The sequence below is a fragment of the Diceros bicornis genome, chromosome 20, assembly GCF_020826845.1.
Source record: "Diceros bicornis minor isolate mBicDic1 chromosome 20, mDicBic1.mat.cur, whole genome shotgun sequence".
Classification (NCBI taxonomy): Eukaryota; Metazoa; Chordata; class Mammalia; order Perissodactyla; family Rhinocerotidae; genus Diceros; species Diceros bicornis.
Genome location: NC_080759.1, coordinates 35,968,701 through 35,996,545, shown reverse-complemented (window position 1 = coordinate 35,996,545; position 27,845 = coordinate 35,968,701). Strand labels below are relative to the sequence as shown.

At 39.0% G+C, this 27,845-nt stretch overlaps 1 protein-coding gene across 2 annotated transcripts in view; it reads right to left on the bottom strand.

Annotated features, from left to right (window-relative positions):
• Positions 1-17,088: 17,088 nt before the first annotated feature.
• The window catches only part of ZFR (zinc finger RNA binding protein), an 82,959-nt gene continuing 72,202 nt past the window's right edge, over positions 17,089-27,845 (bottom strand). For both annotated transcript variants that reach the window (XM_058564281.1, XM_058564282.1), the window contains 3 exons: positions 22,481-22,592; positions 22,273-22,370; positions 17,089-18,702 (listed from right to left, as the gene is read on the bottom strand). In XM_058564281.1, the coding sequence (XP_058420264.1) occupies positions 18,523-18,702; positions 22,273-22,370; positions 22,481-22,592 (390 nt within the window). In that variant the 3' untranslated portion in view covers positions 17,089-18,522. The remainder of the gene's footprint in view (positions 18,703-22,272; positions 22,371-22,480; positions 22,593-27,845) is intronic.

Sequence of the window (27,845 nt, the reverse complement as noted above, 5' to 3'; positions counted from 1 at the left end):
GCTGTTGCAGCCTTGAAAATCTTAATCATTTTATCTTTGAATTTGTGTTTTTTAAGTGAAGTTTGAGGGGCTGATGGAGCAAGCCCAGGGGTCTTGGAGCCTCAGCTCCTGCCAGTCTCACCTCCCATCCTCTCCCCACCTCCTCTCAGGTGCCCAGTCCCCTGGCACCCTGGCCCTCCCCAGCAAATCCCAGGACTGCGGCCAGCCTCTGTCGGGGCAGCAACTGTACCTCATTGCTGGGAAGGGGTGAGGGCAAGTCTCATATTCTGCCATCGCCATCCACCCTTTGCCCACATGGGTGCCTGGGCACTGACTAGGAGATGATCAGAGTCAGGCACAGCCCCCCAACCCCTTCCTGTGTCTCTGGGTAGGGTAGGCAGCCATCCCTACCCTAGGCTGGCAGCGCCATGGCAACTAGCCAAGGCCTCTTGTCCACCCCTGTGCAAATATCCAATGTGGCCAGGTGCAGAGGCTCCAATCCCTTGGGGGACGCCCATTCACTGTGGGAAGGGGATTTGACTTCCCTGCCCCCAGCCAGGACCCCACATTTTCATTTTGCACTGGGCCCTGCAAATTATGTAGCCATCCCTGCCTATGCCCTTTATTATCTCTGTGTGCTTGAGCAAGTTACTTCATCTCTCTGTGCCTCTGTTTGTATCTAGGATGATAGTAATAGCAATAATAATTATCTCAAGGTGGGTGGGGATTGCTATGAAGAGTAAATGTCATCCAGGTGATGCCTGGTAAGGAGCAAGAAATAAATAGGTGATGGCTGTCCTTAGTACAATCCCACCAAGCAGGACATAATTTACCCCTTTTGGGGACTATAGAAAGAGAAGCAAAGTGACTTCTCCCAATAACCAGCTGAGGGACTTTGTTTAACAAAGAGGTTTTTTTTTCTTTGCTTATTTGTTTTTGTTTTTAACTTCTGGCCCAATCCTTGGACTAGAAATAATGGCTTTTATTTATAATTCACCACACCAAATTTCCCTCTCTTCAAACCATCCTGTATTATAATAATTACTTTATCCTGCTCTTCAGTATCCATTTGTGGTTAAGTTGGTTTGCATTGCGATGATTCTGGAAACTTGACACAACCACTGCATCCATACACTCTCAGAAAACTCTGGCAAGGAAGTGAGACAGGTTTTTAAAGACTGAATGGCCAGCTGCTTCCAGGGGCAGTTTTGACTCAGTGATGAAAATCCACACTTTCAGGCCGGCCCCGTGGCTTAGCGGTTAAGTGCGCTCGCTCCGCTGCTGGCGGCCTGGGTTCAGATCCCGGGCGCGCACTGACGCACCGCTTCTCTGGCCACGCTGAGGCCGCGTCCCACATACAGCAACTAGAAGGATGTGCAGCTATGACATACAACAATCTACTGGGGCTTTGGGAGGAAAAAATAAATAAATAAAATCTTTTAAAAAAAAAAAAGAAAATCCACACTTTCTTTAAGGAGCAGTAAGGAATGAGGACGAAGAATAAGCTAACATCTGTTTCTATCTTGCTCTTAAGAATCTCCAGCTATCATCATATTTTTACTTGATCTTCAGAGTGTAGGTCAAATCTCCTTGGGAGAGTCTCTCCCAACTGATTGAAAAATTCCTGTCATGCTGAGGTCAAATAATTCTCCATCTATTAATAAACACAGATGGTAGCCCTTAGACTTTGGAATATTTTAATTTACACATAATAGTTTTAAGGTCACTCCTTTCTTCTAACATCGCCCTACGCTTTCTTGGAGAATTATAAATAGGAACAAATCTTAGCTCACACAGAAATGAGTGCCAGACCAAAGGCAGCGTCGTTTCCTCCCACAGACAACTGAAACCCACAGCACACTCCCAGATGGGGGAAGCATTGTCCTCATGCTGATAGTTAGGCCTAGCTATTTAGATTTCCTCCTCTTTGAAGTCGCTTGAAGCAGCCTACTTGTATGCGTTGCTCATCTCGTTCTTTTTTTTTTGGTGAGGAAGATTGTCCCTGAGCTAACATCTGTGTCAATCTTCCTCTGCTTTGCATGTGGGATGCCACCACAGCATGGCTTGACGAGCAGTGTGTAGCTCCACACCCGGGATCTGAACCCATGAACCCCAGCCATTGAAGTGGAGTGCGTGAACTTAACCACTGTGCCACCGGGCCAGGCCCCATGTGTTGCTCATCTTTATCTAATAGATGCCAGGTGCATAGTAGGAATTCAATAAATATTTGCACCTGAATGAATGGGGATTAAATGAAAAGCAGTCTGGGCATCGATTGATTAGTAAGCAGGAGAAGCATCCAGGTTAGAGCCTGCACTTTTTTTGTGTGTGTGTGATGAAGATTAGCCCTGAGCTAACATCTGCCAATCCTCCTCTTTTTGCTGAGGACGACTGGCCCTGGGCTAACATCCGTGTCCATCTTCCTCTACTTTATATGGGATGCCACCACAGCGTGGCCTGACAAGCAGTGCATGGGTGTGTGCCCGGGATCTGAACCCGGGCCACCAGCAGTGGAGCACACGCACTTAACTGCTATGCCACGGGGCGGCCCTAGAGCCTGCACTTTTACATCACTCAGATACAAAGCAGGACCTGATTTGAAAATGAATAAATAATATGCATAATATATTATATAATAATAATAAATATAATTATATAAACATATATATGAAATATTCAAGGACTAAAATGCAAGTGTTATTTACTGGCCACTTGCCAAACCTCAATTTTAGCAAATGGTCCAGATCTGAAGACTTAGCCCTGTTCTTTCACTAGAAATAGAAAATTTCTTAGCCTCTTGCTGCAACTGTGGGTCTTTCAACCCTCCTCTGAGGATGGTGAGGACTCGACCTGGATTAAGAAGCACTTGGATTGTTCTCAATCTTGTGGTGCCACAGTATGAGGGCCTGCTGGGGAGACTCAGTGATTGTAAACAAGGGCTTCCTGGTGGGTTTTTGTTTTTGTTTTTGTTTTCACAAAACACAAAACCTAAGATGGTCACATGGTGGGGGGCTTGATGAGCCTACTCTGTCATCTGTATTGTCTTCTTCAAAACACAAGGTAGGGCCGGCCCCGTGGCTTAGCGGTTAAGCGTGCGTGCTCCGCTACTGGTGGCCCGGGTTCGGATCCTGGGCGCACACCGATGCCCCACTTCTCCGGCCATGCTGAGGCCGCGTCCCACATACAGCAACTAGAAGGATGTGCAACTATGACATATAACTATCTCCTGGGGCTTTGGGGAAAAAAAAGGAGGAGGATTGGCAATAGATGTTAGCTCAGAGCCGGTCTTCCTCAGCAAAAAGAGGAGGATTAGCATGGATGTTAGCTCAGGGCTGATCTTCCTCAAAAAACAAAAAAAACAAAAAAACCCACAAGGTAATGGCCTGATTGGTTTATTCATTAAATAAAGGTTTACCAATGGTCTGCTGTGACTCATCTCTCCCAGTAAGACTAGAAGTTCTCAAGAAGGGGGATGGTCTCCTTTATAACCAGCACCTGACTATGCAATTAGCTCACTTAGTTAGCTTCTCCCAATAAGACTAGAAGTTCTCAAGAGAGGGGATAGTCTCCTTTATAACTAGCACTTGATCATGCAATTAGCTCACTTAATTAGCTCACTTAATATTGTAGCACCCAGCACTGGGTGCTACAATATTAAGTGAGCCCTCAGTGAGAACAGGAGAAACAGGGATTCTCATCCATTAAGGAGGTGGGGGGTAAATTAATGGGGCAAGAGAGAGGGCAATTTTGCATTATCCATCAAAAATTTTATCAGGAATTTCACTTCTCAAACTTCTCCTACAGATATATTCTTACGTGTATAAAATACCATATGTCCAAGCTTACTCACTCTAGCAATTTTTGTAACAGCAGGAGATGGGAAAAAGCCAAAATGTTCATCAATAGGGATGGGTTGAATAAATTATGGTACAGCCACAGAATGGGATACTATGCATCTGTAAAAAAAAAAAACAATGAGAAACTTCTTTAGGTAGAGGCTGTAAACTCAGTGGTTAAAAGCAAATATTCTGGAGCCGGACTGTCTGGGTTCAAGTCCTGGTTCCACTAATTATTAGATGTGTGACCTTCAACTACGCATACATCTTCTTGGACCTCAATTTTCTCACCTATAAAAATGAGGGTTATGAGGATTATAATGGCATCTACCTCACAGGAATGTTGTGAGGATTAAATAAGTTAATAAATAAGTGTTTAGAGTGTTGGCACATAGTATATGAGCGCCAACATATATTCAGTGACTAGAGCAAGGCACGGAACCGTATGCAGAGTAGGCTACCATTTGTGTAAAAGAGGGTGGAAATAAAGACTGTACACACCTCTCTCTTTATATATGCATGGAACGTCTTTGGATACATACAAAGGGAACTATGACATTAGTTGCTTTTAGGAGGGGGAACTGGGTGTTTGGAAGAAAGTTGAAAGGAGAGTTTTTACTGTATACTCTTTTTTACCTTTGGATTTTGAACCATGAGAATTATTACCGTTCCCAACAATAAATAAATCAAAAATTTAATATATATATATACACACACACACATATATATAGCTATGTCATGTAGTTTTATTGTTTTTTTTTTTTTTGCAGAGGAAGATTTGCCCTTCACTAACATGTGTTGCAAATCTTCCTCCTTTTTTCCCTTTTTTCCCTCCCAAAGCCCTAGTACATAGATGTGTATGGTTACTATGTATGGTTATAAGTTACGTAGTTTTTAATTGAGGTAAAAGTTACATAACATAAAATTAGCCATTTTAAAGTGAACAATTCAAATATATTGAATTTTAATTTAAAAACAAGAAGCTTTAACAAGACCTTGCCATTTTCGGTCTCTGTCTTGGCGTTGGTCCCCGCATCATCTCGTCTTCATCTCATCTTGTTAACGTTCTGCTCCCAATGCCATCACCTCTTTGACACCTTCCTTAGAGACTGATGGAACCAGTCCAGATCTCTTCTGAATCCCTAAGCATCCTGAATCTGTATGCTGCCTTGGCCGTGAACTTGAATATGTCTTGGAAACACTGCAGTAGGTCCACCTCTTTATCTTCTTTCCTAGAACTATGCCTGGAGCTTCTCATCGTCAGGGGAGGCCCTCCTGTGCTTCTTGATACTCCCTGCAGTACTGTCCTCAGTGCTTTGAAGAGATTATCAGATGGATGGAAAAGCCTTCAGAACCTGCCTGAACTGCTGAACATTCCTGAACCCTGGAAGCCTCTGGGACGAGGAAACTGTGCCCTCTACAGGACTACTGAAAAAGTGGTAATGGAGGAAGGTGTTCTCGGCACAGGTTGGGGAGTTCCCTCAGCTGGGGCACAGGATAAAAGAAAATGATAAAGGAGGAGGCTGGCCCATTCCTTCCTTGTCCTCCTTCACCAGGCCCCCTCTGGGCACACTTACTGGGTCCACAGTCACATGAAGCATGCAGTAGAAGCTCAGCTTGACTGAGCTGCTGGGCCACCGCTAGAGGCTAAAGAACTATACCCAGAGCTGGATAAAAAATTCCTTTTGAACAGTCAGTAGGTCACAGGCCCAGAGAAGTAAAACAACTTGCCCAAGATCACACTGCTAGTCAATGCTGCCCTGGGACTCATTTCTGTAACACAATCCGATTTCTGGACATGAATTCTAAGCCACAGTGGTTTGATGCAGGCAACTTAATCTGGTTCTTTCTGAGGTTTATTTTTGTCACTTCAGGTCTAAGCTGGTCACAATCCATTTCAGAGCTCCCTTCCATGTTTCTCCCCCTACTCTCTGGGCTGAATTGAAGGCTCTAGGATACAGGAAGCCCCAGCCAGGCCTGGGGTGGGCCGGGGCAGGTTCCCCATTCCCCTGACCTGGTCCCATTGCTTGTCTTGTGTATTCCTGGGCAGGGAAGGTGCCTGGTTCAGACGGTGCCAACTTGGGCCTGCAGTCACTCTGTCTTGGCCCTGTGCAGCTGGCTGGCATGGCGATTCCTCAGAGATGCAGCTAAATTCTCATCCCTGGGATGGATTGTGCCCTGTCCTTGAATGGGTCTGCCCATTTCCTCTGCCAGGTGGCCTCTCAGCAGCACCTTGGCTCTCTCTCCTAATTACTGTCTAGGTCTCACTTGGGGGCCACAGAAAACCGTGGATCATTTCCAACCCCCTTGAGAGACACAGAAGAGTAAAGGGGCTTTCGCGAGTTCTCCAGCGCCTGGAAAGGCCACGAGCCATTTCAACTACTCTATGCCTGAGGGGTGGCAAAGGAGAGCTTTAACAGGGCTACCACACTCCAAAAGCCCCACACAGGCGTCCCAGACTCAGGCCCTCTCTTCTCTCAGTTTCCTAAAATGATAGGGTAACTGTGGGGCAGAGGATAAGTACAGCGAGACTCCCTGACACTCCCTGCTTCTCACACTGCTCTTTCTCTCCCAAGCTAGCGTGCGTGTGTGCATGCGTGCATGCGTGTGTGTGGTGGGAGGGAGGAAGCAGCAGGCAGAAAAACCTGTTATTTTGGTCGCCTCTCTATTTCAAATTTCTCTTGACTCATTCCAGGATAATAGAAGTCAAGATCTGGCATCTGATCTAGAGATGATCTCCAGGAGGGAGGAATGAAAAAAGCTTGTTGACGTCTCAAATTATTAAGATTGACACAACTTAATGCTTTACATGTCATCCAACCATATGAAGGCTGTGTATCACAAAATAAAAATAATACGCTATTCCTTCTTGAATTTTAACTGAGATCAAAGCATTAAGTTTAGATCTTAGAATTTCTGGTACTACAGAGCTGGCTGGGGAAAAGTGAGGGACCTGGCATCCAGGCTGTTTATTCTCTAATTTGAAGGAAGATAACACTGACAGAATCTTCTCTTTGAGCTCGGGGCTGAATCTGTTTTGAAAATCTAGCAGAACAGTGAGAGGACACCAATTATCCACAAAGGAGGGCCACTGGTGTTAGGAGCCTAATGATCTTAGAGGGGAGAAGGAATCTGTTGCTGTCATAAGGCCTGGGAGAACCTTCTCAAATAAAAACAGGCCAAGCATGCCTCCCCACTGGGATATTTGATCTTTGCTCAAAGTGCAGTCAGGCCTGTTTTGAGCTTGGCTAACCCATTCCCACCCACTGAAAACCTGAAAGGCTTATTGTTCAGGTGGTTGTAAAAGAACGCAGAGGTTGTGAAAGGCCCACTGTTTTATGTTTGAAATAGTCATCTGTCCCAAGGTTAAAATGTAATCAAAATTGTTTTTTAAAAATCCTTTCTGTCCAAAGGCATAAGGAGAATCTAAGGAATAGAAATGGCTGAGCTGCAAAGAAATATTGCAATATTTTTTACAGCGTAACTTTTCTGCCTGAGCACTGTTAATGATCAGCCATTTCCCTGCTTCCCTATTTCTCTCCAGAACACTGGAGTCTATTCACCATTCATTCACCTGGTCTCTGGAAAGGATTCTGAGGGCAGCCAAATAAAGCATTAAGCAAGGCAATCTCAGACTTTGCAAATATCTCGTGTGGGTTTAAGAAGTCTGAAAAGAAGTTTTATGGCTCAGCTGAAGTGGGGGCCCAGAAAGAGAAGTGAAGAAAAATTCATTCATTCTCTCACCTCATGTGAGACAACATCAGCTGAAGAGCAAATACTAAGAGAAACTTAATTTGGAACCAGGTAAGGTCAGAGAAGTAATCGATTCATTTTTAGAAGGAAGTCTCTCTGCTCTACTTTTTTCCTGGTCTCCTCGTGTGCCGGGGTTACACCTTCCGCCATCCCAAAGAAAAGGCTCTGTCCTCTCGGTCAGAAAAGGAGCACCCTACATAGGCCCAGGAGGCTGACCTCTGAGGGAGGAAACCTAATCAAATAGAAATAAAAGCCCCAAACTGAACAAGCCATAATCAAACCACACATGGGTAACCACTGGAAACATTTTGGGGAAGGATGATCTGTATATATATGTTTATTTATTAAAACAAAAAGGGATAATATTTTACACACAGTTTTATAGTCTGATTTTTTCATTAAATACTTATAAAATAAATTTCTTCATGTCTTATTCTCTTACATAGTTATTTTCAACTTTTTTCCTGACCTAACATCCTTAAGAGAGCTGACACCCTCTCAGGAATAACAGGCATTGAATAAAGAGTGGTTTTTAAGGAGGGGGTACCCTCCTTTAGATTCACTGGTCTATAATATCATTTAGGTGGTTGAGCTGTATTTCATTACAATACTTATTGAACATTTCAATTGTTTCTAATCTTACACACTTGCCAATAACGCTTCAGTAAATATATTTGAGTTTATAGTTTTGTATAGTTACCTGATTAGATATAATTCTTTTTTTTTTTTTTTTGTGAGGAAGATCAGCCCTGAGCTAACATCCATGCTAATCCTCCTCTTTTTGCTGAGGAAGACTGGCTCTGAGCTAACATCTATTGTCAATCCTCCTCCTTTTTTTTTCCCCAAAGCCCCAGGAGATAGTTGTATGTCATAGTTGCACATCCTTCTAGTTGCTGTATGTGGGACGCGGCCTCAGCACGGCCGGAGAAGCCGTGCATCTGTGCGCGCGGGGTATCCGCACCAGGGCCGCCAGTAGCAGAGCGTGCGCACTTAACTGCTAAGCCACAGGGCCAGCCTGTAGATTTAATTCTTTAAGATAAATTCTTTGAAATTCAGTTGCTGGGTCAAAGACTCTCTCTATCTGTATATTTGCATTAAAAAAAAAAAAAAAAGATAAATCAGATGTTGCCTGAGCTAGTGTCCCTTGCCTTTGCCTTTGAGATCCTGGTATTACTAGCTCAGACCTTAATATTTTCAATCTTTATAATCTTTGTCAATCTGGTTGACAAAAAGTCTACTACCTTTTTTTTTTTTTTTGGTGAGGAGATCAGCCCTGAGCTAACATCTGCCAATCCTCCTCTTTTTCTGCTGAGGAAGACTGGCCCTGGGCTAACATCCGTGCCCATCTTCCTCCACTTTATATGGGACGCCGCCACAGCATGGCTTGCCAAGCAGTGCGTTGGTATGTGCCTGGGATCTGAACCAGCGAACCCCGGGCCGCCGCAGCGGAGCACGCACACTTAACTACTTGTGCCACCAGGCCGGCCTTTACTACCATTTTTTAAATTTGTATTTATTAGATTACTAGGAAGGCTGGAAGTGTGTTTTCATATAGCTATCGGCCATTTATATATCTTTGGAGAACATATATTTCTTTTGAGAATTGTCCACCCATGTACATTGCCCATTTACCCTTTTAAAGAAAGAAGCTTATATCTTCTTCTTCTTTGTTTATGTATTTTGTTGAGGAAGATTAGCCCTGAGCTACCATCTGTTGCCAGTCCTCCTCTTTTTGCTGAGGAAGGTTGGCCCTGAGCTAACACCCATGCCCACTTTCCTCTACTTTATACAGGACGCTGCCGCAGCATGGCTTGACAAGCCGTGCATTAGTGCTGCCTAGGATCCGAACCTGCAAACCGCAGGCCATGGAAGCAGAGCAGGTGCACTTAATTCCTATGCCACCGGGCCGGCCCCTCCGTCTTATTTATTACCAAAATATTCCATGTTCACTGTCAAATCATCTGAATCAGTCAAAAAAGTCATCCAGGCTCTCATAACCCAGAGATAACCAATGTTAATAGTTTTGAGTTACGACTTTCCCATATGTGTGTGTGCATATGTGGATGTATGTATTGCAAAAGTGGACTCTTACACAGATAGTGGTTTTACATAATTTGTGAACATCTCAGTAAGCCAATAAATACATAGCTACATCATTATTTCTAATGATCCATTACATGGATGCCCCATTTTTCCAATTCTTGACCATTTAGGTAGTAAATCTTGATGCTGTTGTCCAATTCTTTTCTTAGTGGAATCAGATTCAAATGATTTGAAGATCTTTATATTACCATCAATTCTTTGATACATTATATTGTAACATATTATTTCCCAGTTATTTGTCTTTAAATTTTTATTTATTTATTTTTATAATTTTATTTATTTTTCCCCCCAAAGCCCCAGTAGATAGTTGTATGTCATCCCTGCACATCCTTCTAGTTGCTGCACGTGGGACGCGGCCTCAGCATGGCCGGGGAAGCGGTGAGTCGGTGCGCGCCCAGGATCCGAACCCGGGCCGCAAGCAGCGGAGCACGCGCACTTAACTGCCAAGCCATGGGGCCGGCCCTTAAATTTTATTTATTCTAGGATTCTAGTAGTTTTACATTTTTGGTAGTAAAATTCATATGTTGATTGATTTTCATATATTGAACCAGCCTTACATTCCCAAGATAAACTCCACTTTGTTGTGGTATATTATTCTTTATATACATTGCTGGATATGATTTGATAAATCTTCTACTAAAGATTCTTCAATCTAATTTCACCAGGTATATTGGTCTGAGCTTTCTTTGAAATGTTTTTATCTTGGTTTGGTATCAGGGTAATGTTGGCCTCATAAAATAAATCGGGGTAGAGCCCTGGAAAAAAGTTATTATAAAATTATTCATAACTAACTTTATGGGGTCACTTATCCTAGCTCCTGCTTCTCCCCAGTCTGCCCAGTACATTCCCTGGGACTCCCCTTTTCAATCCTCTGATCAGAAATCTGGGGCTTTAGTTACCGCAGCCTGCCACACACTTCTATGACTGTACTCACATCGGAGGCTAAGCAGCGAGTTTTACTCTGGAGGGGGAAACACGGCAAACTGTCAGTTTGATAATATTTCAGTTCTGGTCATCTCCAATCTGCCTGCCACTAATTACGTTTCAGAGTCCTCAAATTGCTACTCTATGCATTTTATCCAGATTTTATAGTTGTATTCAGAGGTAGAAACAGGGAAGAGGGTAATTTCATCTTCTTGGGAACTGGAACTTCTAAGTCTGGTTTCAATTACTAATTTAGTTGTAGCTCCCCTTCCCCTTGACCGTATACTCCTTTTCATCTCTTTAGATGTACAGTAAGATTTCATAAAAAGAAAAAAATTTGAGAACTCATACAATTAAGAATTTTGTCATCAAGAAAATCCGTTTTTCTTAGCCCATTTTTGTTCTCTTCAATTCCTACACCCTTTTCTTCTACTTCTTTCTCTTAGTCCAACCCAACAGCAGACAGGACGACTGGCGAGCTGCTCCAATGTTATGAGATTTTCAGGAAAGAGATTTTGGTCTCTGCTCTGAAATAAAGATTCTCTTGAGGCTGTAGCTTGCTTAAACTTCAGGCCTCCTTCCGACATGTCTCTTGAAAGAATAAATGAAGGAAGTGCATCGTTTCTTTATGACTGTCCTTTACATTAAGTGTGGGGGACAACAAGTATCCCAGTGTATAGGAGAGAAACATATGGTCATGGGATTGAAGCATTTTGGAACTGAGAGTACTTTAGAGATTGTGCCTCAGTTTAATGGATGTGGTTGCACACTAAAATTGGGAGAGTCCATAGGTAAAATGGCCAGGGTCTGAGATGTAATAAAATCAAATGCCCATAGGACCAGCTTAGAAGACAAAAAAGAGAATGGTAGAGGCTGTGGTAAACTGTCCACAACAGGCATTGTCTTAATTTTTTTTTTTAATTTCATTTTTATTTTTTCCCCCAAAGCCCCAGTAGATAGTTAGTTGCACATCCTTCTAGTCGCTGTACGTGGGACACGGCCTCAGCATGGCCGGAGAAGTGGTGCGTCGGTGTGTGCCCAGGATCTGAACTCGGGCGGCCAGCAGCGGAGCGCGCGACTTAACCGCTAAGCCATGGGGCGGCCCAGGCATTGCCTTAAATTTATCCTCCAGAGAGAGTGGCCATTACTCTCAGCTTCAGCTAATTGTTACCATGTAGAAACACATGACCTGTGTCATCAGGTCTTCCAATTTTTCAAGAGAAGTCAAATTGGGATTTCCATGTGAAATGTTTAATATTGGCTCAGAGTTTCTGTGTTTGGGCCAAATAAGACACAGCTGTATGCTGGATATAGTACATAAGATATCATTCCCGACTTCTGGGTCAGGTAAAGGCTAAAATGCAGAGTAAAGGAGATGGAATTCCTTTTTTTTTTTTCTATCCTTACTTAACCACTAACCTTTGAAAGAGATATAGCTTTTTAAGTTCTTTAGAATGAAGAAGAGAAATGCGCCAGCCCCATGGCTTAGCGGTTAAGTGCGCATGCTCTGCTACTGGCGGCCCAGGTTCAGATCCCGGGCGCGCACCGAAGCACCGCTTCTCCGGCCATGCTGAGGCCGCGTCCCACATACAGCAACTAGAAGGATATGCAACTATGACATACAACTATCTACTGGGACTTCGGGGGAAAAAAGGAGGAGGATTGGCAACAGATGTTAGCTCAGAGCCGGTCTTCCTCAGCAAAAAAAGGAGGATTAGCATGGATGTTAGCTCAGGGCTGATCTTCCTCACAAAAAAAAAAAAAAAAAAAAAAAGAAGGGAAAAAAAGCCTGATGGTTAAGCTTTTGGAGTAGACCAAAATTGGGATACTTAAAATCTATTTGTACACCATGTCTTAAGCATTAAAATTCTACAAAAAGAGGGTTGGCTAAAAGACACATCTATAGGAGGTACATGGCATAAAGGTTAAAATTTCAGGTTTTGAAGTCAACAGAACTCTCCAAGTATGTAGCTTTCTGATGATCTGACCCAATTCAAGAAGAGATATCATTCAAATGATCTTTTATTACAGCAACAAGTTACTTAACCTCAAACTCTAGTTTTCTCATGTGTAATGAATACCTACCATGTAGCAATATTGTGAGGATGAAATAATATATACTGTTTAGCACAGTGATGTGGAGTCACTTAAAGGTCTTTTGAGTAGCAGTGACATGATCAAACAAATGCTTTAGGAGAAATAATCTAGGGGTTGTAGGCTGAATAAATAGTATAGAAACTGGAGGTAGAAAGAAAAAAAGCAAGACTGTAGTTTGGATGAGACAATTTGGAAATAATTTTAACAAACGGAGTACCTAAAACTTGGAGGATGATGAGATCATCAATAGCATGTATATATACAGAAGATGCTGATGACAGAACCATGGAGAGTTCTACCGAGAAGTGAGAAGCGGAAGCAGAGAAGGAATGTTCAGAGAGGGAGGGGAAAAAAACTCCAGGAACTTCAGTGCCAAGGATAACAAGGGAGAAGTTAAGAAGGTGTAGCAAAACCAGCACCCATTTTTCCAAACTCATTTATGCCCGTATTTTGGCTGCCATGAATTGATTCTCATTAACTTGGAGGCAACTGGCCATTTGAGTTCTGTTCAAATGATCTTTACTAGGTACATGAACTAACAGTATAACAGCATCTTAAACTTGCAAAACATCTGATCATCTTATATACTTTCATACCTAATGCCATGACCTTTAACCAAAATCTTAAAACAGGTGGTTATAATTTTGAACACAGGCAACAATTTCTTTGCAAGTGACCTCCATCCATTTTGTTGTTGAAGTTAACATTTCAAAAAAGCTATTTCTTCAATCAATATTTTTTTCCATAGCTATTCATATTAGAAGATATTTATCGTTTTTCTTCCACATCACCTCATCCTTCCTGCTCTGTGGTTCCAACTACATGGCATGATTTTGAACAAATTCACTATCTTGGTCACTCTCTTTTGAATATCACTTGAAAACTAATGCCCAGGGGCGGGCCCCGTGGCATAGTGGTTAAGTGTGCATGCTCCACTGCTGGCAGCCCGGGTTTGGATCCTGGGCACGCACTGATGCACTGCTTGTCATGCCACGCTGTGGCGGTGTCCCACATAAAAGTGGAGGAAGATCAGGATATCAGCTCAGGGCCAGTCTTCCTCAGCAAAAAGAGGAGGATTGGCATGGATGTTAGCTCAGGGCTGATCTTCCTCACACACACAAAAAAAGGAAACTAATGCCCAGAACTGAACACCATATTCCAGATATGGTGTGACCAATGCCAAGTACAGGACTGTGTATCTTTCATTTTGGATATCACACAGATAAAGGACACAAGAAAACTCCCTCTGTTAAAAGAGTTTTTTTAATTTTTTTTTTATTTTTCCCCCCAAAGCCCCAGTAGATAGTTGTATGTCATAGTGGCACATCCCTCTAGTTGCTGTGTGTGGGACGCGGCCTCAGCATGGCCGGAGAAGCGGTGCGTCAGTGTGCGCCCGGGATCCGAACCCAGGCCGCCAGCAGCGGAGCGCGCGCACTTAACCACTAAGCCACGGGGCCGGCCCTGTTAAAAGAGTTCTAATGCTCGCTCACGAACATTAGTTATAGTTGGTAATGTACGTTTTAACTTCCCTCCAAACCCCCACACGTAACAAAAGGCAGGCCTTCTGTCTTGGTCTACCTTATAACGCACACTAAATTGCACTGAAATACAACTTGCTCTTTTTAAACAGCTCATAGCAAAGCTTGAGGTAAATTACAACATCCTGAACTTCTTCCCATCAGGAACTTGTCATACTGCATTATCCTGTATTTTGTTAACAGAGGGCTCACAGTGATCCAAGCCCTAGGTATGTTCTCTGCTGTTTTCCCTTTCTACTTCCGAACTCTTAAATATTCCTGTATTTTAAGAATGATTAAACCGATCAATTCAGTTGCCTTTTCATTCAACAGCTTACTTGCTTTTTAAGAAAGCATTTTGGATTAGGTTAGATTAGTTACTAAACTGATTAAACAGTCCTCTCCAAACTGAAGATCCTATTTCTCTAAGTACCATGTCTTACTTGGGACTCTATTAGGATAAGGTGAATATAGTAGCTTTGTATTTAACATGGAACCAGTTTAAGTATTGTTCAAAAATATTATTCAGGCTTTAAGTTAGTTATATAATCGTTTCCTATTTTCAGATTTTATTTTACATCTAGTATTATTACATTGAGCAAGAAAAAGGAAGACTAAAATTACATATAAACTACAGCTAATCAATAAAATTGCTTAGGGAATGGGGATATTATGATTTGCTGAATATGCCAATTAACTTATTGCTATGTATGTGTGGCTGATTAAAATACCTTTAATACTAAATTATAGTTTTGGACTCGAGTACATTATGGTCACTGCTATAAAGCACGTTTATCAAAGCATGATCTATGTACCACTATGTACCACTTGAGAACCACCTATAATTAAAGATAAAAATCTAATTTGGAAAGATCCTATAGTGATTTTTTTTTTTTTTTTTGCTGAGGCAGATCGGCCCTGAGCTAACATCCATGTCCATCTTCCTCTACTTTATATGGGACACCGCCACAGCATGGCTTGACAAGCGGTGCGTTGGTGCGCGCCCAGGATCCGAACCGGCGAACCCCAGGCTTGTGCCACCGGGCTGGCCCCTATACTGACTGTTAAAAATGCAGTTTCCCTATGTGTACTGATATGGAACAGTCTCCAAGATTTCAAGATAACTTAAATGAAAGAAAGGCAAGGTGCAGCACAGTATGCACGGTATGCAGCCATTTGTATAAAGAACAAAGGGGTACCCACATTCATGCTACTACGCGCACAGACCGTGTGTGGAAGGATATACAAATGGCTAACACTTCCTGCCTCTGGGAAGGGGCAAGGCAAGGGGAGGCAGAAGACATTTTATTCCATATACTCCTTTACACCTTTTGACTTTTATAACATGTATTAGAACCATCCACTCAAATACCTAAGAGAAAGCCATCTTAAAATGGGCATTCTCAGGCTTACCCTGGCCCTCCTTAGTCAGAATCTTTAGAACTAGGGCTTAGAAATCTTAATTTTTAGAATGTTCCCAGATGACTCTCATGACAAACCACTGCTATGAACATTATCATCTTTCTATGACACTATAAAATTTGCCCTTTATTAGGAAAATTTAAAAAATTTAATAACTGTCAAATTAAGTATAAAAAATGGTGGATCCACTAAAGCAATTGTTTATAAATTCATAACATATACTGACAACATAATAGCATGACCAAGCAAAAGATTTATCCTTTTTGTCAATAAACAGGAAAAATGATTTAAAATACTGTTGACTTAAATCTTTTGCTATGCTGTTCATGCAATTTTGCATTTTAAATTTTAGCTTATTCAAAGAAAGAGAAAATACGACAGTGGTGAAGACAAAGAAAATTCTAACTTGGAATAAATTATATAATTGGGGGTGGGTAAGAAGAATCAATTTGTTTTATTCGGGTTATCATTTAATGTATATTATTTTAAATAATTTTAAATTAATGTATATTAATGTAACATAAGTATGCTTAAAAACAGGGAAAGCCAGCCTGAGATGCAAAGAACTGATAAGTAAATTAGTTGCCAAAACAATTGGTTCAAGAATGCATTAGCAGGGTGATAACCAATACTTTTTTTGACTAGAGACTTCGGTTTTCTTCAAAGCAGAAGAAAAGATACGAATGAAAATTCAATCCAAGTTATTTCATACAAGATAGTTAATGTGGGTCTAGCCACAGCTATGAAAACAATTAAGCCATGCAAAAAATAAATAATACTGAAATAATTTTAGTAAAAAATTTAAATGGCACCAATTCTATATCTGGATGAAGACACCCAAACCAAATGCAAAATTTGAAACGTGGGCTGAAAACATTTTTAGACCATTATTGCAAGATGAAGGGAGCACCTGGCAAAGTGCTGAGCATGAACTTTGAAATCTGACTCTCAATTTCAACTCTGTCACTTAAATTGATGTGTGATCTTTAATAGTTAGTCACTCTGGGCTTCAACTGCCTCACATGAAAAGTAAGAAATACAGCACTTTCACCTACTGTTATGATAGTTTTTAAAATGGGAAAAGGTCTGAAAAGACCTAGCATGATGTCAGTTCTTTTCTTCTCTCTTAAGAGAACTGTGAGAAACAAAATTCCAAAATTTTACTGGGTGATTAATTATCCAAAAAAGTAATATGAGACCCAGAAAGAGTAAAATTAAAAAAAAAAAAGGCTTTCCCAAGTTACATAGATAGTATGTGACAAACTTGGGAGGAAAGCCCAAGTCTCCTGTTCTAGTTCCCAGTGGTCATCCCTTACTGTCTCCTGGTCCTCTAAGAGTCCAGGGGAAGATTGTGACCCAAGAAAGAAATTGAACCAACATGATATTTAATTATAAAATTTTCTGGAAATTATGTGCTCAGGCAACAAACATTTGTCAGGAATAACAAGATCTAAGTATCCAATAAATTTGAACATGGTTTTACTGAAGCATTAAGTCATTTCAAAGCAAAAGTAGTTTATGATGTCAATTCTAACATAATACATTTAAGTCATTATATGAATTTAAGTTTTTATTTGTATATTTCACTGTAGTGCTGTGACAACAAAATGACATCTGTGTACCAGAGCATACATACATCACAGTAAGATGTAACTTTTCATTACACCACTGCTAGAATATTTAGCTTTTTGTAGGACACATAAGCATGTAAGATGGCCACACCAAACAATTTTCTGTTTTTTTTTTCCTTAGATAATCTTAATTTTTTATCAGTAATACTATATCAACCTCACTGTTAATAGAGCTGCAAATTATCTGGGTGATGGGGTGCGGGGGAAGGAATCATTCAACTGTGTTATACTGTAATAGTCCCTAGAGTAATCTCACACACACCAATAAGGAACTGTCATCATAATTAAGGGCTAGTTACTGTTGTTAGTTGCACAATGATAAAGTTGTTTTGAAAATATTGGTTAGCCCACTTATATACGAAAAATGCCCTTTCCACTTATGCAGAAGAAAAAAATATTCAGAAAGTTATTTTTGGCCTTGCTATGTCAAAAAGTCAACTGTACAAAGATCTACGTGTCAAACCTAAAATTATAATTTTAAAAGTCTATTAAAAACAAAAACATCATGCATTTTTATTATCAGTTATGGAGAGGCTTTAAAATTGCTGCAAGACCATATAGTATATATTAGCTTTTATACTGCTAATGCACAACTAACAGCAAACTTGATTAGATTAACAGAAATCTGTCTTAATTACACCTTTATATATCACACTAGAGAGACAAATGCCACAAGATCTGCAGAAACATTCAGTTCTGAGCACTTAAATGGCAGGATAACTTTTTGTGTTGTAATCCATCACATATAGAATATCAAAACAAAAGGAAAAAATTCTGCAGTCTCACGTTACAAAAAAACGTACTGCTGTAAAATATTGAGGAGTAAAGGATATCATCTATAACACAAAGTAACAACTAGTGTCAAAGAACAAACAAAAACTCTAAATAAAAATATCAAAATACATATAGCAACTGAAGCACAAATACTGCAATAAATACAGTAAAGGTTTAATAAGACTAGTTAATAAGACACAAAAATAGGGGGAGCTAGGGCAACCACTAAATAAAACCAAAATAATGGGAAAAAAATCTGAATCATTGTTTTTTCCCTAGTTGGAGCACAATTTTTTTTGAGTGTCTTTCCATTCATATAATACCTAACACTGTACATTAAGATTTTAATGTCACAGAAAAACTTGGTTCTTCCATGAAATTCTTTAAATTCTTGATAAATTTTTCAAAGTAGACACTATTATGAATGAAAAACAGCCAACAAATGGGCACCTGTTGTTTTTAACACTGCAGATTTACAGAAACTTTTTAAAAGTTATCATAATCTTTTTTGTCTTTTTTCCCCTCAGCTTCAAACCCATCAACTCCATCGCTATCCCTTCTTCGTTTCCTGTTGTTGTGGATGTTAAAACGTTGGCTCATTTGGGGTAATGGATCCATGCCTAGAACTTTGTGTATCTGGCGGAATGCAAGGAGCCTCAATGCAAACTGCAACAAAGAGAGTCAGAATTTGGAGTTAATTCAAAAAACCAAAATATTAATTCTTATTAGGTTTACATTCCCATATAACAATACGAAAAAGCATGTTTAATGAAAGAGACACCTTGAACAATATTCGTTTCACAAATGAAATACTCCATATGTTTTGGTGTTTTTATTTTCAGGCTTTCCTGTGTGCATGCTATTTTGTTTTTAAAACATAAGTTAAAAAATAAATCTTTAAAAAAATTTAGCATTGTGTTCATTAAAAAAATCCTGAAACAATATACAGTAAAAGAAAAAGTGTCTCACTTCGAGTGAATCCTTTGGTTCATATTCACATATTTTCTCACTTTTTCTGTGGATGCCCATGTGCGCAGGCTCAGCACGGGCTGCGTGCATGCAAACACACTCACACACTTCCCCAGGTTTACAAAAAGGGGATCACGCTTCTTCAACTTGCTACTTCATGAACTAAAAAAAGATTTTTACTACAATGTCTATGTATACACAGGAATATGTTAGATATCAATTTTAAAAGATTTCATAAAATCTTGAAACTAGAGGGCCTTTTGAGACAATTTAATCTATTCCTCAAATTTCTGGCTATATATATCCCTTAAACTAATTCAAGGAGATTTTATAGTCATTTGATTAAATGGCAACTTTCACTATACAGTTATAACCTTCAATTTAACCGTTTAAGACTATTTTTTGAGATATAATTCACATTATCATAAGATTCAATCTTTTAAAGTGTACAATTTAGTGTTTTTTAATATACTTACAAAATTGTTCAACCATAACCTCTCTAATTCCAGAATATTTTCATCACCCCAAAAAGAAACTCCATGGCCCAGCAGCAGTCATTCCCCAACCCCTCTACAACCATTAGGCCCTGACAACCACTAATCTACTTTTCTGTCTCTATAGATTTGCCTAGCGGACATTTCATAGAAATGGAATTGTACAATATATGGCTTTTTGTGTCTGGCTTCTTTCACTTAGCATAAGGTTTTCAAGGTTCATCCATATTGTAGCATGTATCAGTACTTTGTTCCTTTTAATGGCTGAATAATATTCCACTGTAAGGATATAACCATATTTGTTTATCCATCCATTCATCAATTGATGGACATTTGGGATGTTTCCACTTTTTGGAAATTATGCATAATGCTGCTATGAACATTTGTACAAGTTTTTGCACAGACACATTTTCAATTCTCTTAGGTGTATACATAGGAGTCAAAACTGTTTTCTAAAGTGGTTGCTGTTTAGACTATTTTTAATCCCTTTTATTTCCTTTGGCTGAGATATAGTTATTGGTTACAATCATCTGTGTGAGAATTTACTGTTCTAAAACTTTTTTCCAGATTAGATGATTCCAGTTCCTTAGAACTTTGCCTCATATGTTAGCTTTTCAAATCCTGGAAGTCCCAAAATCATCTGTGTTCACAATTTGATGTAACATTCTACTTAGTTTGTAATTCTGGATTTTTGCCAGCAGTGAGTGCTTCTTCATCTCATTTAAGCCATAAGGCTGTTAACTTTCTGAAGTGAGAACTAGGAATATTTATCATAATAGAACACTACTTCTTTATTGAGAGAGACTTACAAAAGGTCCTTCCCAAAGATAAACAGAATAATGTTTTCTGTATTAATAGAAAATATCCAAAGATATCCAGTGCATAATAATGAATATTAATACATTCCTACCATAGGGACATTGCTACTGATCTATTCTAACACTAGGAGTTTTTAAACAGAGGAATACTGCAATAAGTGAAACTAAGATAGCTTCTGGGGCTAGAGCAGGCACTCTATAATCTTTTGTTCTGCATGTGGTTTGTACATATTTCTAACATCTGACAAGAAGAGAGAATTTTACCATATAATTGGCAATGATTTAGCAGCAAATGACATTTGAGAATACTGAAATAATTACCAAAGATACCCTGAAATTTTTAAACAACATCAAAGAGGATTTAGGTTTACTTTATAATTTCTTTTTTGAGGGGGAGGACTAATTTTATAAATGTACCTTTTTATAGGTATGTTGCTCTACTGTACACCTATAGGAAGGGATGTGATAAATGACAAAGGCTCTATCTTACAGAAGCAACTGGAGAATAAGACATACAGAGGCATACAAAAATAAAGACAAACATTATGGAAGGAAAAGAGGAACAGTCCCAGACAGAGATAAAGGAAGGAAAAGAAAATAACTCTCTTAACTGTGATGGTGGTTATGCAAGGCTACACATGCAATAAAACTGCATAGAGCTGTACACACATATATACATGAGTGCATGTATAATTGGTAAAATCTGAGTAAGTTCTATGGATTGTAACCATGTCAATTTCAGTTTGTTTCTTGGTGGCTTCTTGTGCCCACTTCTGTAACTACCTCCTAAAACCAGACCACTTTCCTCTGTCACATTAAAAACAAATTGGCTTCCTTTCAATTGTGAATTCTATTAAGTTTCTGAACGCCCTGCTCCTAACCCTAAATTTCCTTTCCCTTAAATTTATAAATAATTCCTTCCTTAAATACCAAGGAAGAAAGAAAAGCTACTTAGGGTAACTATCTTGTTCCCTAGAAAATTAAACCCAAAGAAATAAAAACAAAACTTGTCTAACACGAATACGATTGGTAATCCTGTGAGTCTGTAACATATTCATAATGTTCAATTACTACTGACTCTCCCTTAATATAGTTTTGGCATAACATTTTAATCTTGAAATCTTCGAAATTCCAAATTATCCTTGCCAGAAGCTACAACAAATGAAGATCTTAAGGCCAACAACTTCAACTGCCTTAAGAGTGGATTATTCTTGTTCATAGCTAGTAACCTTTTCTCCCTTTAGTATACATATCTGGAATCAAAAAAGGAAAGCTATAGCAGTTTTAGATTAATTGACTGATTTTTTTTCATTCATTCATTAGGTTCACATATTTTTTTCTTTTCCATAATTACTCTTCCAATAGGAATGATAACTGATAATGATGATGATAACAGCGATCCTTCCATATACCAGGTACTGTTATATTTACATATATTAACTCATTTAATCCTCCCAACAATCCTGCTTGAGACAGATATTGTTTTTATCCTCATTTTATAGATGAGTTGGCAGAACCAGTATTCAAAACCTAGGGAGTCTTGGCTCCAGAGACCACACTTGCAATTACTACACTAGATGGCCTTTCCAGTGGCAGGAGAGGCTAAATTATAACAATTACCATAAACCACACAGTACATCATTTCTGTACAATCAGAGCATATAAATAGTTTCTCTATTGATCCTGATATATAACCTAAAAGCCCGATTTAATGAGACACTGAAAATACTGCTGTATTTTTATACTTACAGAATACACTTAATTAGACACATAGTTAAAATAATAACATTTAAGATTATACTAGTGAAATCTATTTTAAATTATATCCCCACTAAGGGCACACTTACCAAAAGAAGCACAATCTATACAGTGAGTTCTTCTGAAGAACAAATAAAAAAACGAAACCATAAGGGGAGTGACCCAAAAAAGCTTTGGGATTAGGGACACACTGGTACCTGTGCACTGGATGTGATGTCTTCACGCTGCTGGTCAGTCATTGTTGCCAAGGTATCAAAGGGATCCTTCTCACAAGGATCCAGAAGTCCAGGACTACCTACAACAATCACCATAGGGAGAAAAAAACATTCGCGTTATCCATTTGTAAAAGAAAGAACAGTTCTTATTCGACTATTAAACAAACATTAATAATAAACTAAGACTTACCTTTAAGAATAATCCCCGAAGAAATGCACTCAAAAACTCTTCTCAGTGCATCTCCAGGGCTCTGAGGACTGGAAGCACTACTGATTGCTTTCTCTACTAGTAACTCCATAGCCTAAAAACAAAGACATAAAAAATGTGTTCAACAGCTTACAGACCAAAGAAATTACTCATTTGCGAACACTGGAATGACAAACTACTTAAGAAATTGTCATTAAAAACTTTAAGGATTGAAAAAGTTACATAGAACAAATCAAAAAAACAGAAAATAAAAATCACATATATAAAAACAATCAAAATCAAACAATAAAACAAGTAATGAAAATAAAACTCATAAGGCAAAATTAATTTACATTTTAAAAAGATTTCGCAATTTATGCTTAATGAAGAAAAATGTAAAATATATTAATAGGGTTTCTTTTTATTTTTAGTTTGAATTATTGCTATACTTTCCTATTAAAATATAAGAGTCCTTAAAATTCTTTAGCTAACTTAGGGCTGACATACATTTGTTCTTTAATACCTACAGACTGATGATACTAGAGAGTTAGAGCAGGTCAATATTCTACTAAGTGAAGAAGACTTTTGTCTCTTCTTTACAAACAATACATATTATCTAAATTTTCATTTAATGTACAATTGGACTTTTATTATCCCTAAGGAAAATACAATTACACTTTCACTGTAAATTACATTTGAGAGACTCAAAATCTAAACCAATGAATAAAAGACAAAAGTAAAAGTATAGATTTAGAAAGTAGCCAATCCAGGAAGTGTTTTGGAGGGTCTTTTATTAGAAAAAATTGGCTTTCATTCAGATTTAAAAAATGGAGATATAATTCATACGATAAGACTCACGTTTTTAAAGTGTAGCAAGTCAGTACTTTCTGGTACACTTACAAAGTTGTTCAACTATAACCACCATCTAATTCCAGAACATTTTCATTGCCCCCTAAAAGAAACTCTATACTCATTAGCAGTCATTCTCCATTCTCCCTTTCCTCCAACCTCTGGTAACCACTAAGCCACTTTCTATATATTTGCCTATTCTGGACAGCTCATACAAATAAAATGATATAAAACGTGGCTTTTTGTGTCTGGCTTCCTTCACTTAGCATAATGTTTAAGATTCACTCATGCTGTAACTTTTACTTAAATTTTAAATAAGACCACCAATAACAATTCAAAGAAACTAAATAGATTGGAACTACAATGAAATCCTTAAAATGATACTGAAGCTGAAAGTACCTTAGGGAGAATCTACTTTGGTTGTGTGCTCCTAGATTTAATCAGGGGCAAAAACTATGTCCACCTATTCATTCCAAGGCCACCACTTGGACCTTTTAAATAAGAATAACTCTAAAACGTTTGGATGCGTGGAGACTGTAGTCCCAAAGAAATCAAGAATAAATAATAAGAGGAATGGGAATTTAAAGAGACAGTGCACATTAAAAGACAAAAAAATGATAGCTGGAAACAAAATAAGTCAGGTGGAGAAAGAAAAGTACCATATGATTTCACTCATGTGGAAAATAAACACATAGATACAGAGAACAGACTGACGGTTATCAGAGGGGAAAGGAGTGCGGGGAGGGCAAAAGGGGTAAAGGGCACAGATGTACGGTGACGGATGGCAACTACACTTGTGGAAACTAAAAACAATGTAGTATCATCTACACAGAAGTTGAAATGTAACGACATACACCTGAAATTTATATATAATGTTACATATAAATCAATGTTACCTCAAAAAAAAAAAAAAAAAAGCTGGCAGCATTGAGAGATTGAAAAGTTCTGAAAATAATGGCTGTTTATAATGATAAATGTAAATTACAACCAAAAAATTAAGATGGTTCAGTTTATTCAGTTGAAGAATGTAGGAGGCAGAGGTTTGAGAGGTTTTTTTTTTTTAAGGATTTTCATGTAAAAATTTTAGGATTTTAAGGCATCAGTGTCAGTTATCCAAACTCAATGAATATACAATAAATATCTCTCCTTTCCAGACAAATCAAGTATTATTTTAAGGTGTCCAATAGAATACGAAATCCTTGAGGATAAGGTCAATGTCATTTATTTTGAACTGCTTTGCCTAGCATAAGCGATCAGCATATAGAAAATGCTTAATAAATGTTTATGAAATAGAATACTTTTAGAAAAGAATGTGAAAATAATCCTGCTGACAAAAGAAATCAAGGGTAATAATTAGTAAATTACTGACGCTGTGCTTAAAATATGAAATTGAGGGGCCGGCCCCGTGGCTTAGCGGTTAAGTGCTCACGCTCCGCTATGGGCAGCCCGGGTTCGGATCCTGGGCGCACATCCATGCACTGCTTGTCTGGCCATGCTGAGGCGGAGTCCCACATAACAGCAGCTAGAAGGATGTGCAACTATGACATACAACTATCTACTAGGGCCTTGGGGAGAAAAGGGGAGGGGGAAGGGAGAGGGAAGGAAGGAGGATTGGCAATAGACATTAGCTCAGGGCCGGTCTTCCTCAGCAAAAAAAGGATTGGCATGGATGTTAGCTCAGGGCTGATCTTGCTCACAAAAAAAAAAAAAAAAAGAAACTGAAGTCATAAAATATGCAACTTTCCATAAATACCTCAACTTTTCCCCAAGTACTTTTAGAGAATGTTGAGAAAAAAACGTATGAAATAATCAGGTATAATCTAGGTATGTCAAGATATAGAATGTGTTTTAAGTTAATTCAAAGCTTTTTCAAGATCTGCTTATTGACTGACCATAAGAAGTGGGAATTTGTGACTTATACTTGCATATAAAAGAAAACTAATTAAAAATAAAGAAAAATGAATTATTTATGAAATACAAAAAGTCAATATATTTAAATACACAATAAAACGAAGTCAACTATTAGCCTTCTGAGATCATTTGCTGTGAAGCAAGTAATTTAAAAATATTAATTTTCTACAGAACATGGTTGTTCTCCAAGCAGATGTCTACAGTTAGGAAAGCAACAAAAGTAGAATACATGTGGTTTATAAATTCTGAAATGTATGCATTCAAAAGTAAAAAGACAATACTAAAGATGAACAAAATCAAATTGAGGAAATGATATTTAGACTATAAAGGATCTTGGTGGCTAAAGTTATTTAAAGAGAAAAGCTCTCGGGGGCTGGCCCCGTGGCTTAGAGGCTAAGTGCACGCGCTCCGCTACTGGCGGCCCGGGTTCGGATCCTGGGCGCGCACCGACGCACCACTTGTCAGGCCATGCTGAGGTGGCGTCCCACACACAGCAACTAGAGGGATGTGCAACTATGACATACAACTATCTATACTGGGGTTTTGGGGAGAAAAAGGGGGGAAAAAAAAGGAGGAAAGAGAAAAGCTCTCTGTATTAAATGATTTGAAATCTAGGATTGTAATATTTGCTTTAAAAAACACTCATGAAGCATATTCTTCCTTCCCATCTCTGGCAGTATTAATAATGCTTACTAAGTGGCAGTCCCCAGGCTAAGCCTTTTAAATGCATGATTTCATTTAACTCTCATAACTAGATGCTATTACACCACAATTTTAAAGACTAAAAAAACACAAACTTAAGGAGGTTAAGTAGCTTGTCTTAAGTCATGTAACTAGAAGGTAAAAAGGCTGGGATTTGAACCCAGGTCTTTCTGACTCAAAAACTGTTTTATTTTTTTAAAACTACAACTATATTTCAGTAAGTATGCTTTATCAATTGGTGATTGAGACAGATAACATTAACGAGTTTCCTTGGATATTAGTTTCTAGCTCTGGCAGAGGTCAAGGACCATGTAAAAAAACACCTTATGAGATTGTGGTAACACAGTTCCCTTCATTTGATGGGAGTGTAAACTGTTAACGTCAATGGTTATCTGCTTCACCACTGTAACTAACACCATCTGAGTGCTTATATACTAAGCACTGTTCTAAGCCTTTATATACATTAACCAATTTTAATCACCAAAATCACCTTTTGGAGACAGATATGACAATTACTCCCACTTTACAGATAAAGATGCTTATGTTATTAAAGCAGGATTTTATAAATACCATCAGAACAAGCTATTGCATATACAAAAGCCACTTCTAGGGGCCAGCCCGGTGGCGCAAGCGGTTAAGTGTGTGCGCTCTGCTGCGGCGGCCAGGGGTTCGCCGCTTCGGATCCCGGGTACGCACTGACGCACTGTTTGTTAGGCCATGCTGTGGCGGCGTCCCATATAAAGTGGAGGAGGATTGGCATGGATGTTAGCCCAGGGCCGGTCTTCCTCAGCAAAAAGAGGAGGATTGGCAGATGTTAGCTCAGGGCCAATCTTCCTCACACACACACACAAAAAAGCCATTTCCATATTCCAGTTAACATAGGTTAATACTGATACACGCACGACCGACTTCCATTCCTAAGTCCATTTGCAGGATATTATATTTTTGTATTATATTTATGCACAGCACCTTACTTCATACTCAGTAATTCTTAACAAAAATTGTCAAGTCTTGTGGGAAAAAAGTTTACTCACAGTTTTTGGTGACTCAAGGGTGTGTGTATACTTAAGCAGATAGTTTTTGTTAGGGTATAGCTAAGTGCTGAGTTGTTATTTTTAAGCTACAGTGAATGAGATGATACAGTCCAAGTATAATTTGCTGATTCTTTTGCAAGCTAAGAGAATGTTAGTTCTTTGCCCTGAGATGTTAGCATCCCATCATTTAAAAACTCTTCATTAGTTCTAAAAGCAACAGATGGGAACTATCCTACAAGTCGCCACCACCACTAAAATCTAAATTACTTATACTCTTGAAAAACCAATAAAATATGTGAAAAGAAACGTTGAATTACATATTTCAACTGCCATTTGAGCAGAAAGTATAACTATGGCAGTTCTCTCAGCCTCTTCTTTGGGAACTGTCCTTTTACATTTGACAGATCATTCTTTTTTAAAAAAATAAGTGAGGTAAAATTCACATAACATAAAATTAACTATTTTATTTTATTTACTTATTTTTTTTGTGAGGAAGATCAGCCCTGAGCTAACATCCATGCCAATCTTCCTTTTTGCTGAGGAAGACCAGCCCTGGGCTAATAACACCCGTGCCCATCTTCCTCCACTTTATATGGGTCGCCGCCACAGCATGGCCTGACAAGCAGTGCATCGGTGTGTGCCCAGGAGCCAAACCCCGGCCGCCAGCAGCGGAGCGCGCACTTAACCGCTACATCACAGGGCCAGCCCCTAAAATTAACTATTTTAAAATGAGTAATTCAGTGGAATTTAGGACATTCACTATGTTGTGCACTCACCACCTCTACCTAGTTCAAAACAGTTCCATCACTCCAAAGTAAAACTCCTTATCCATTAAGCAGTTTTTCCCCATTCACTCCTTCCCCCAAGCCTCT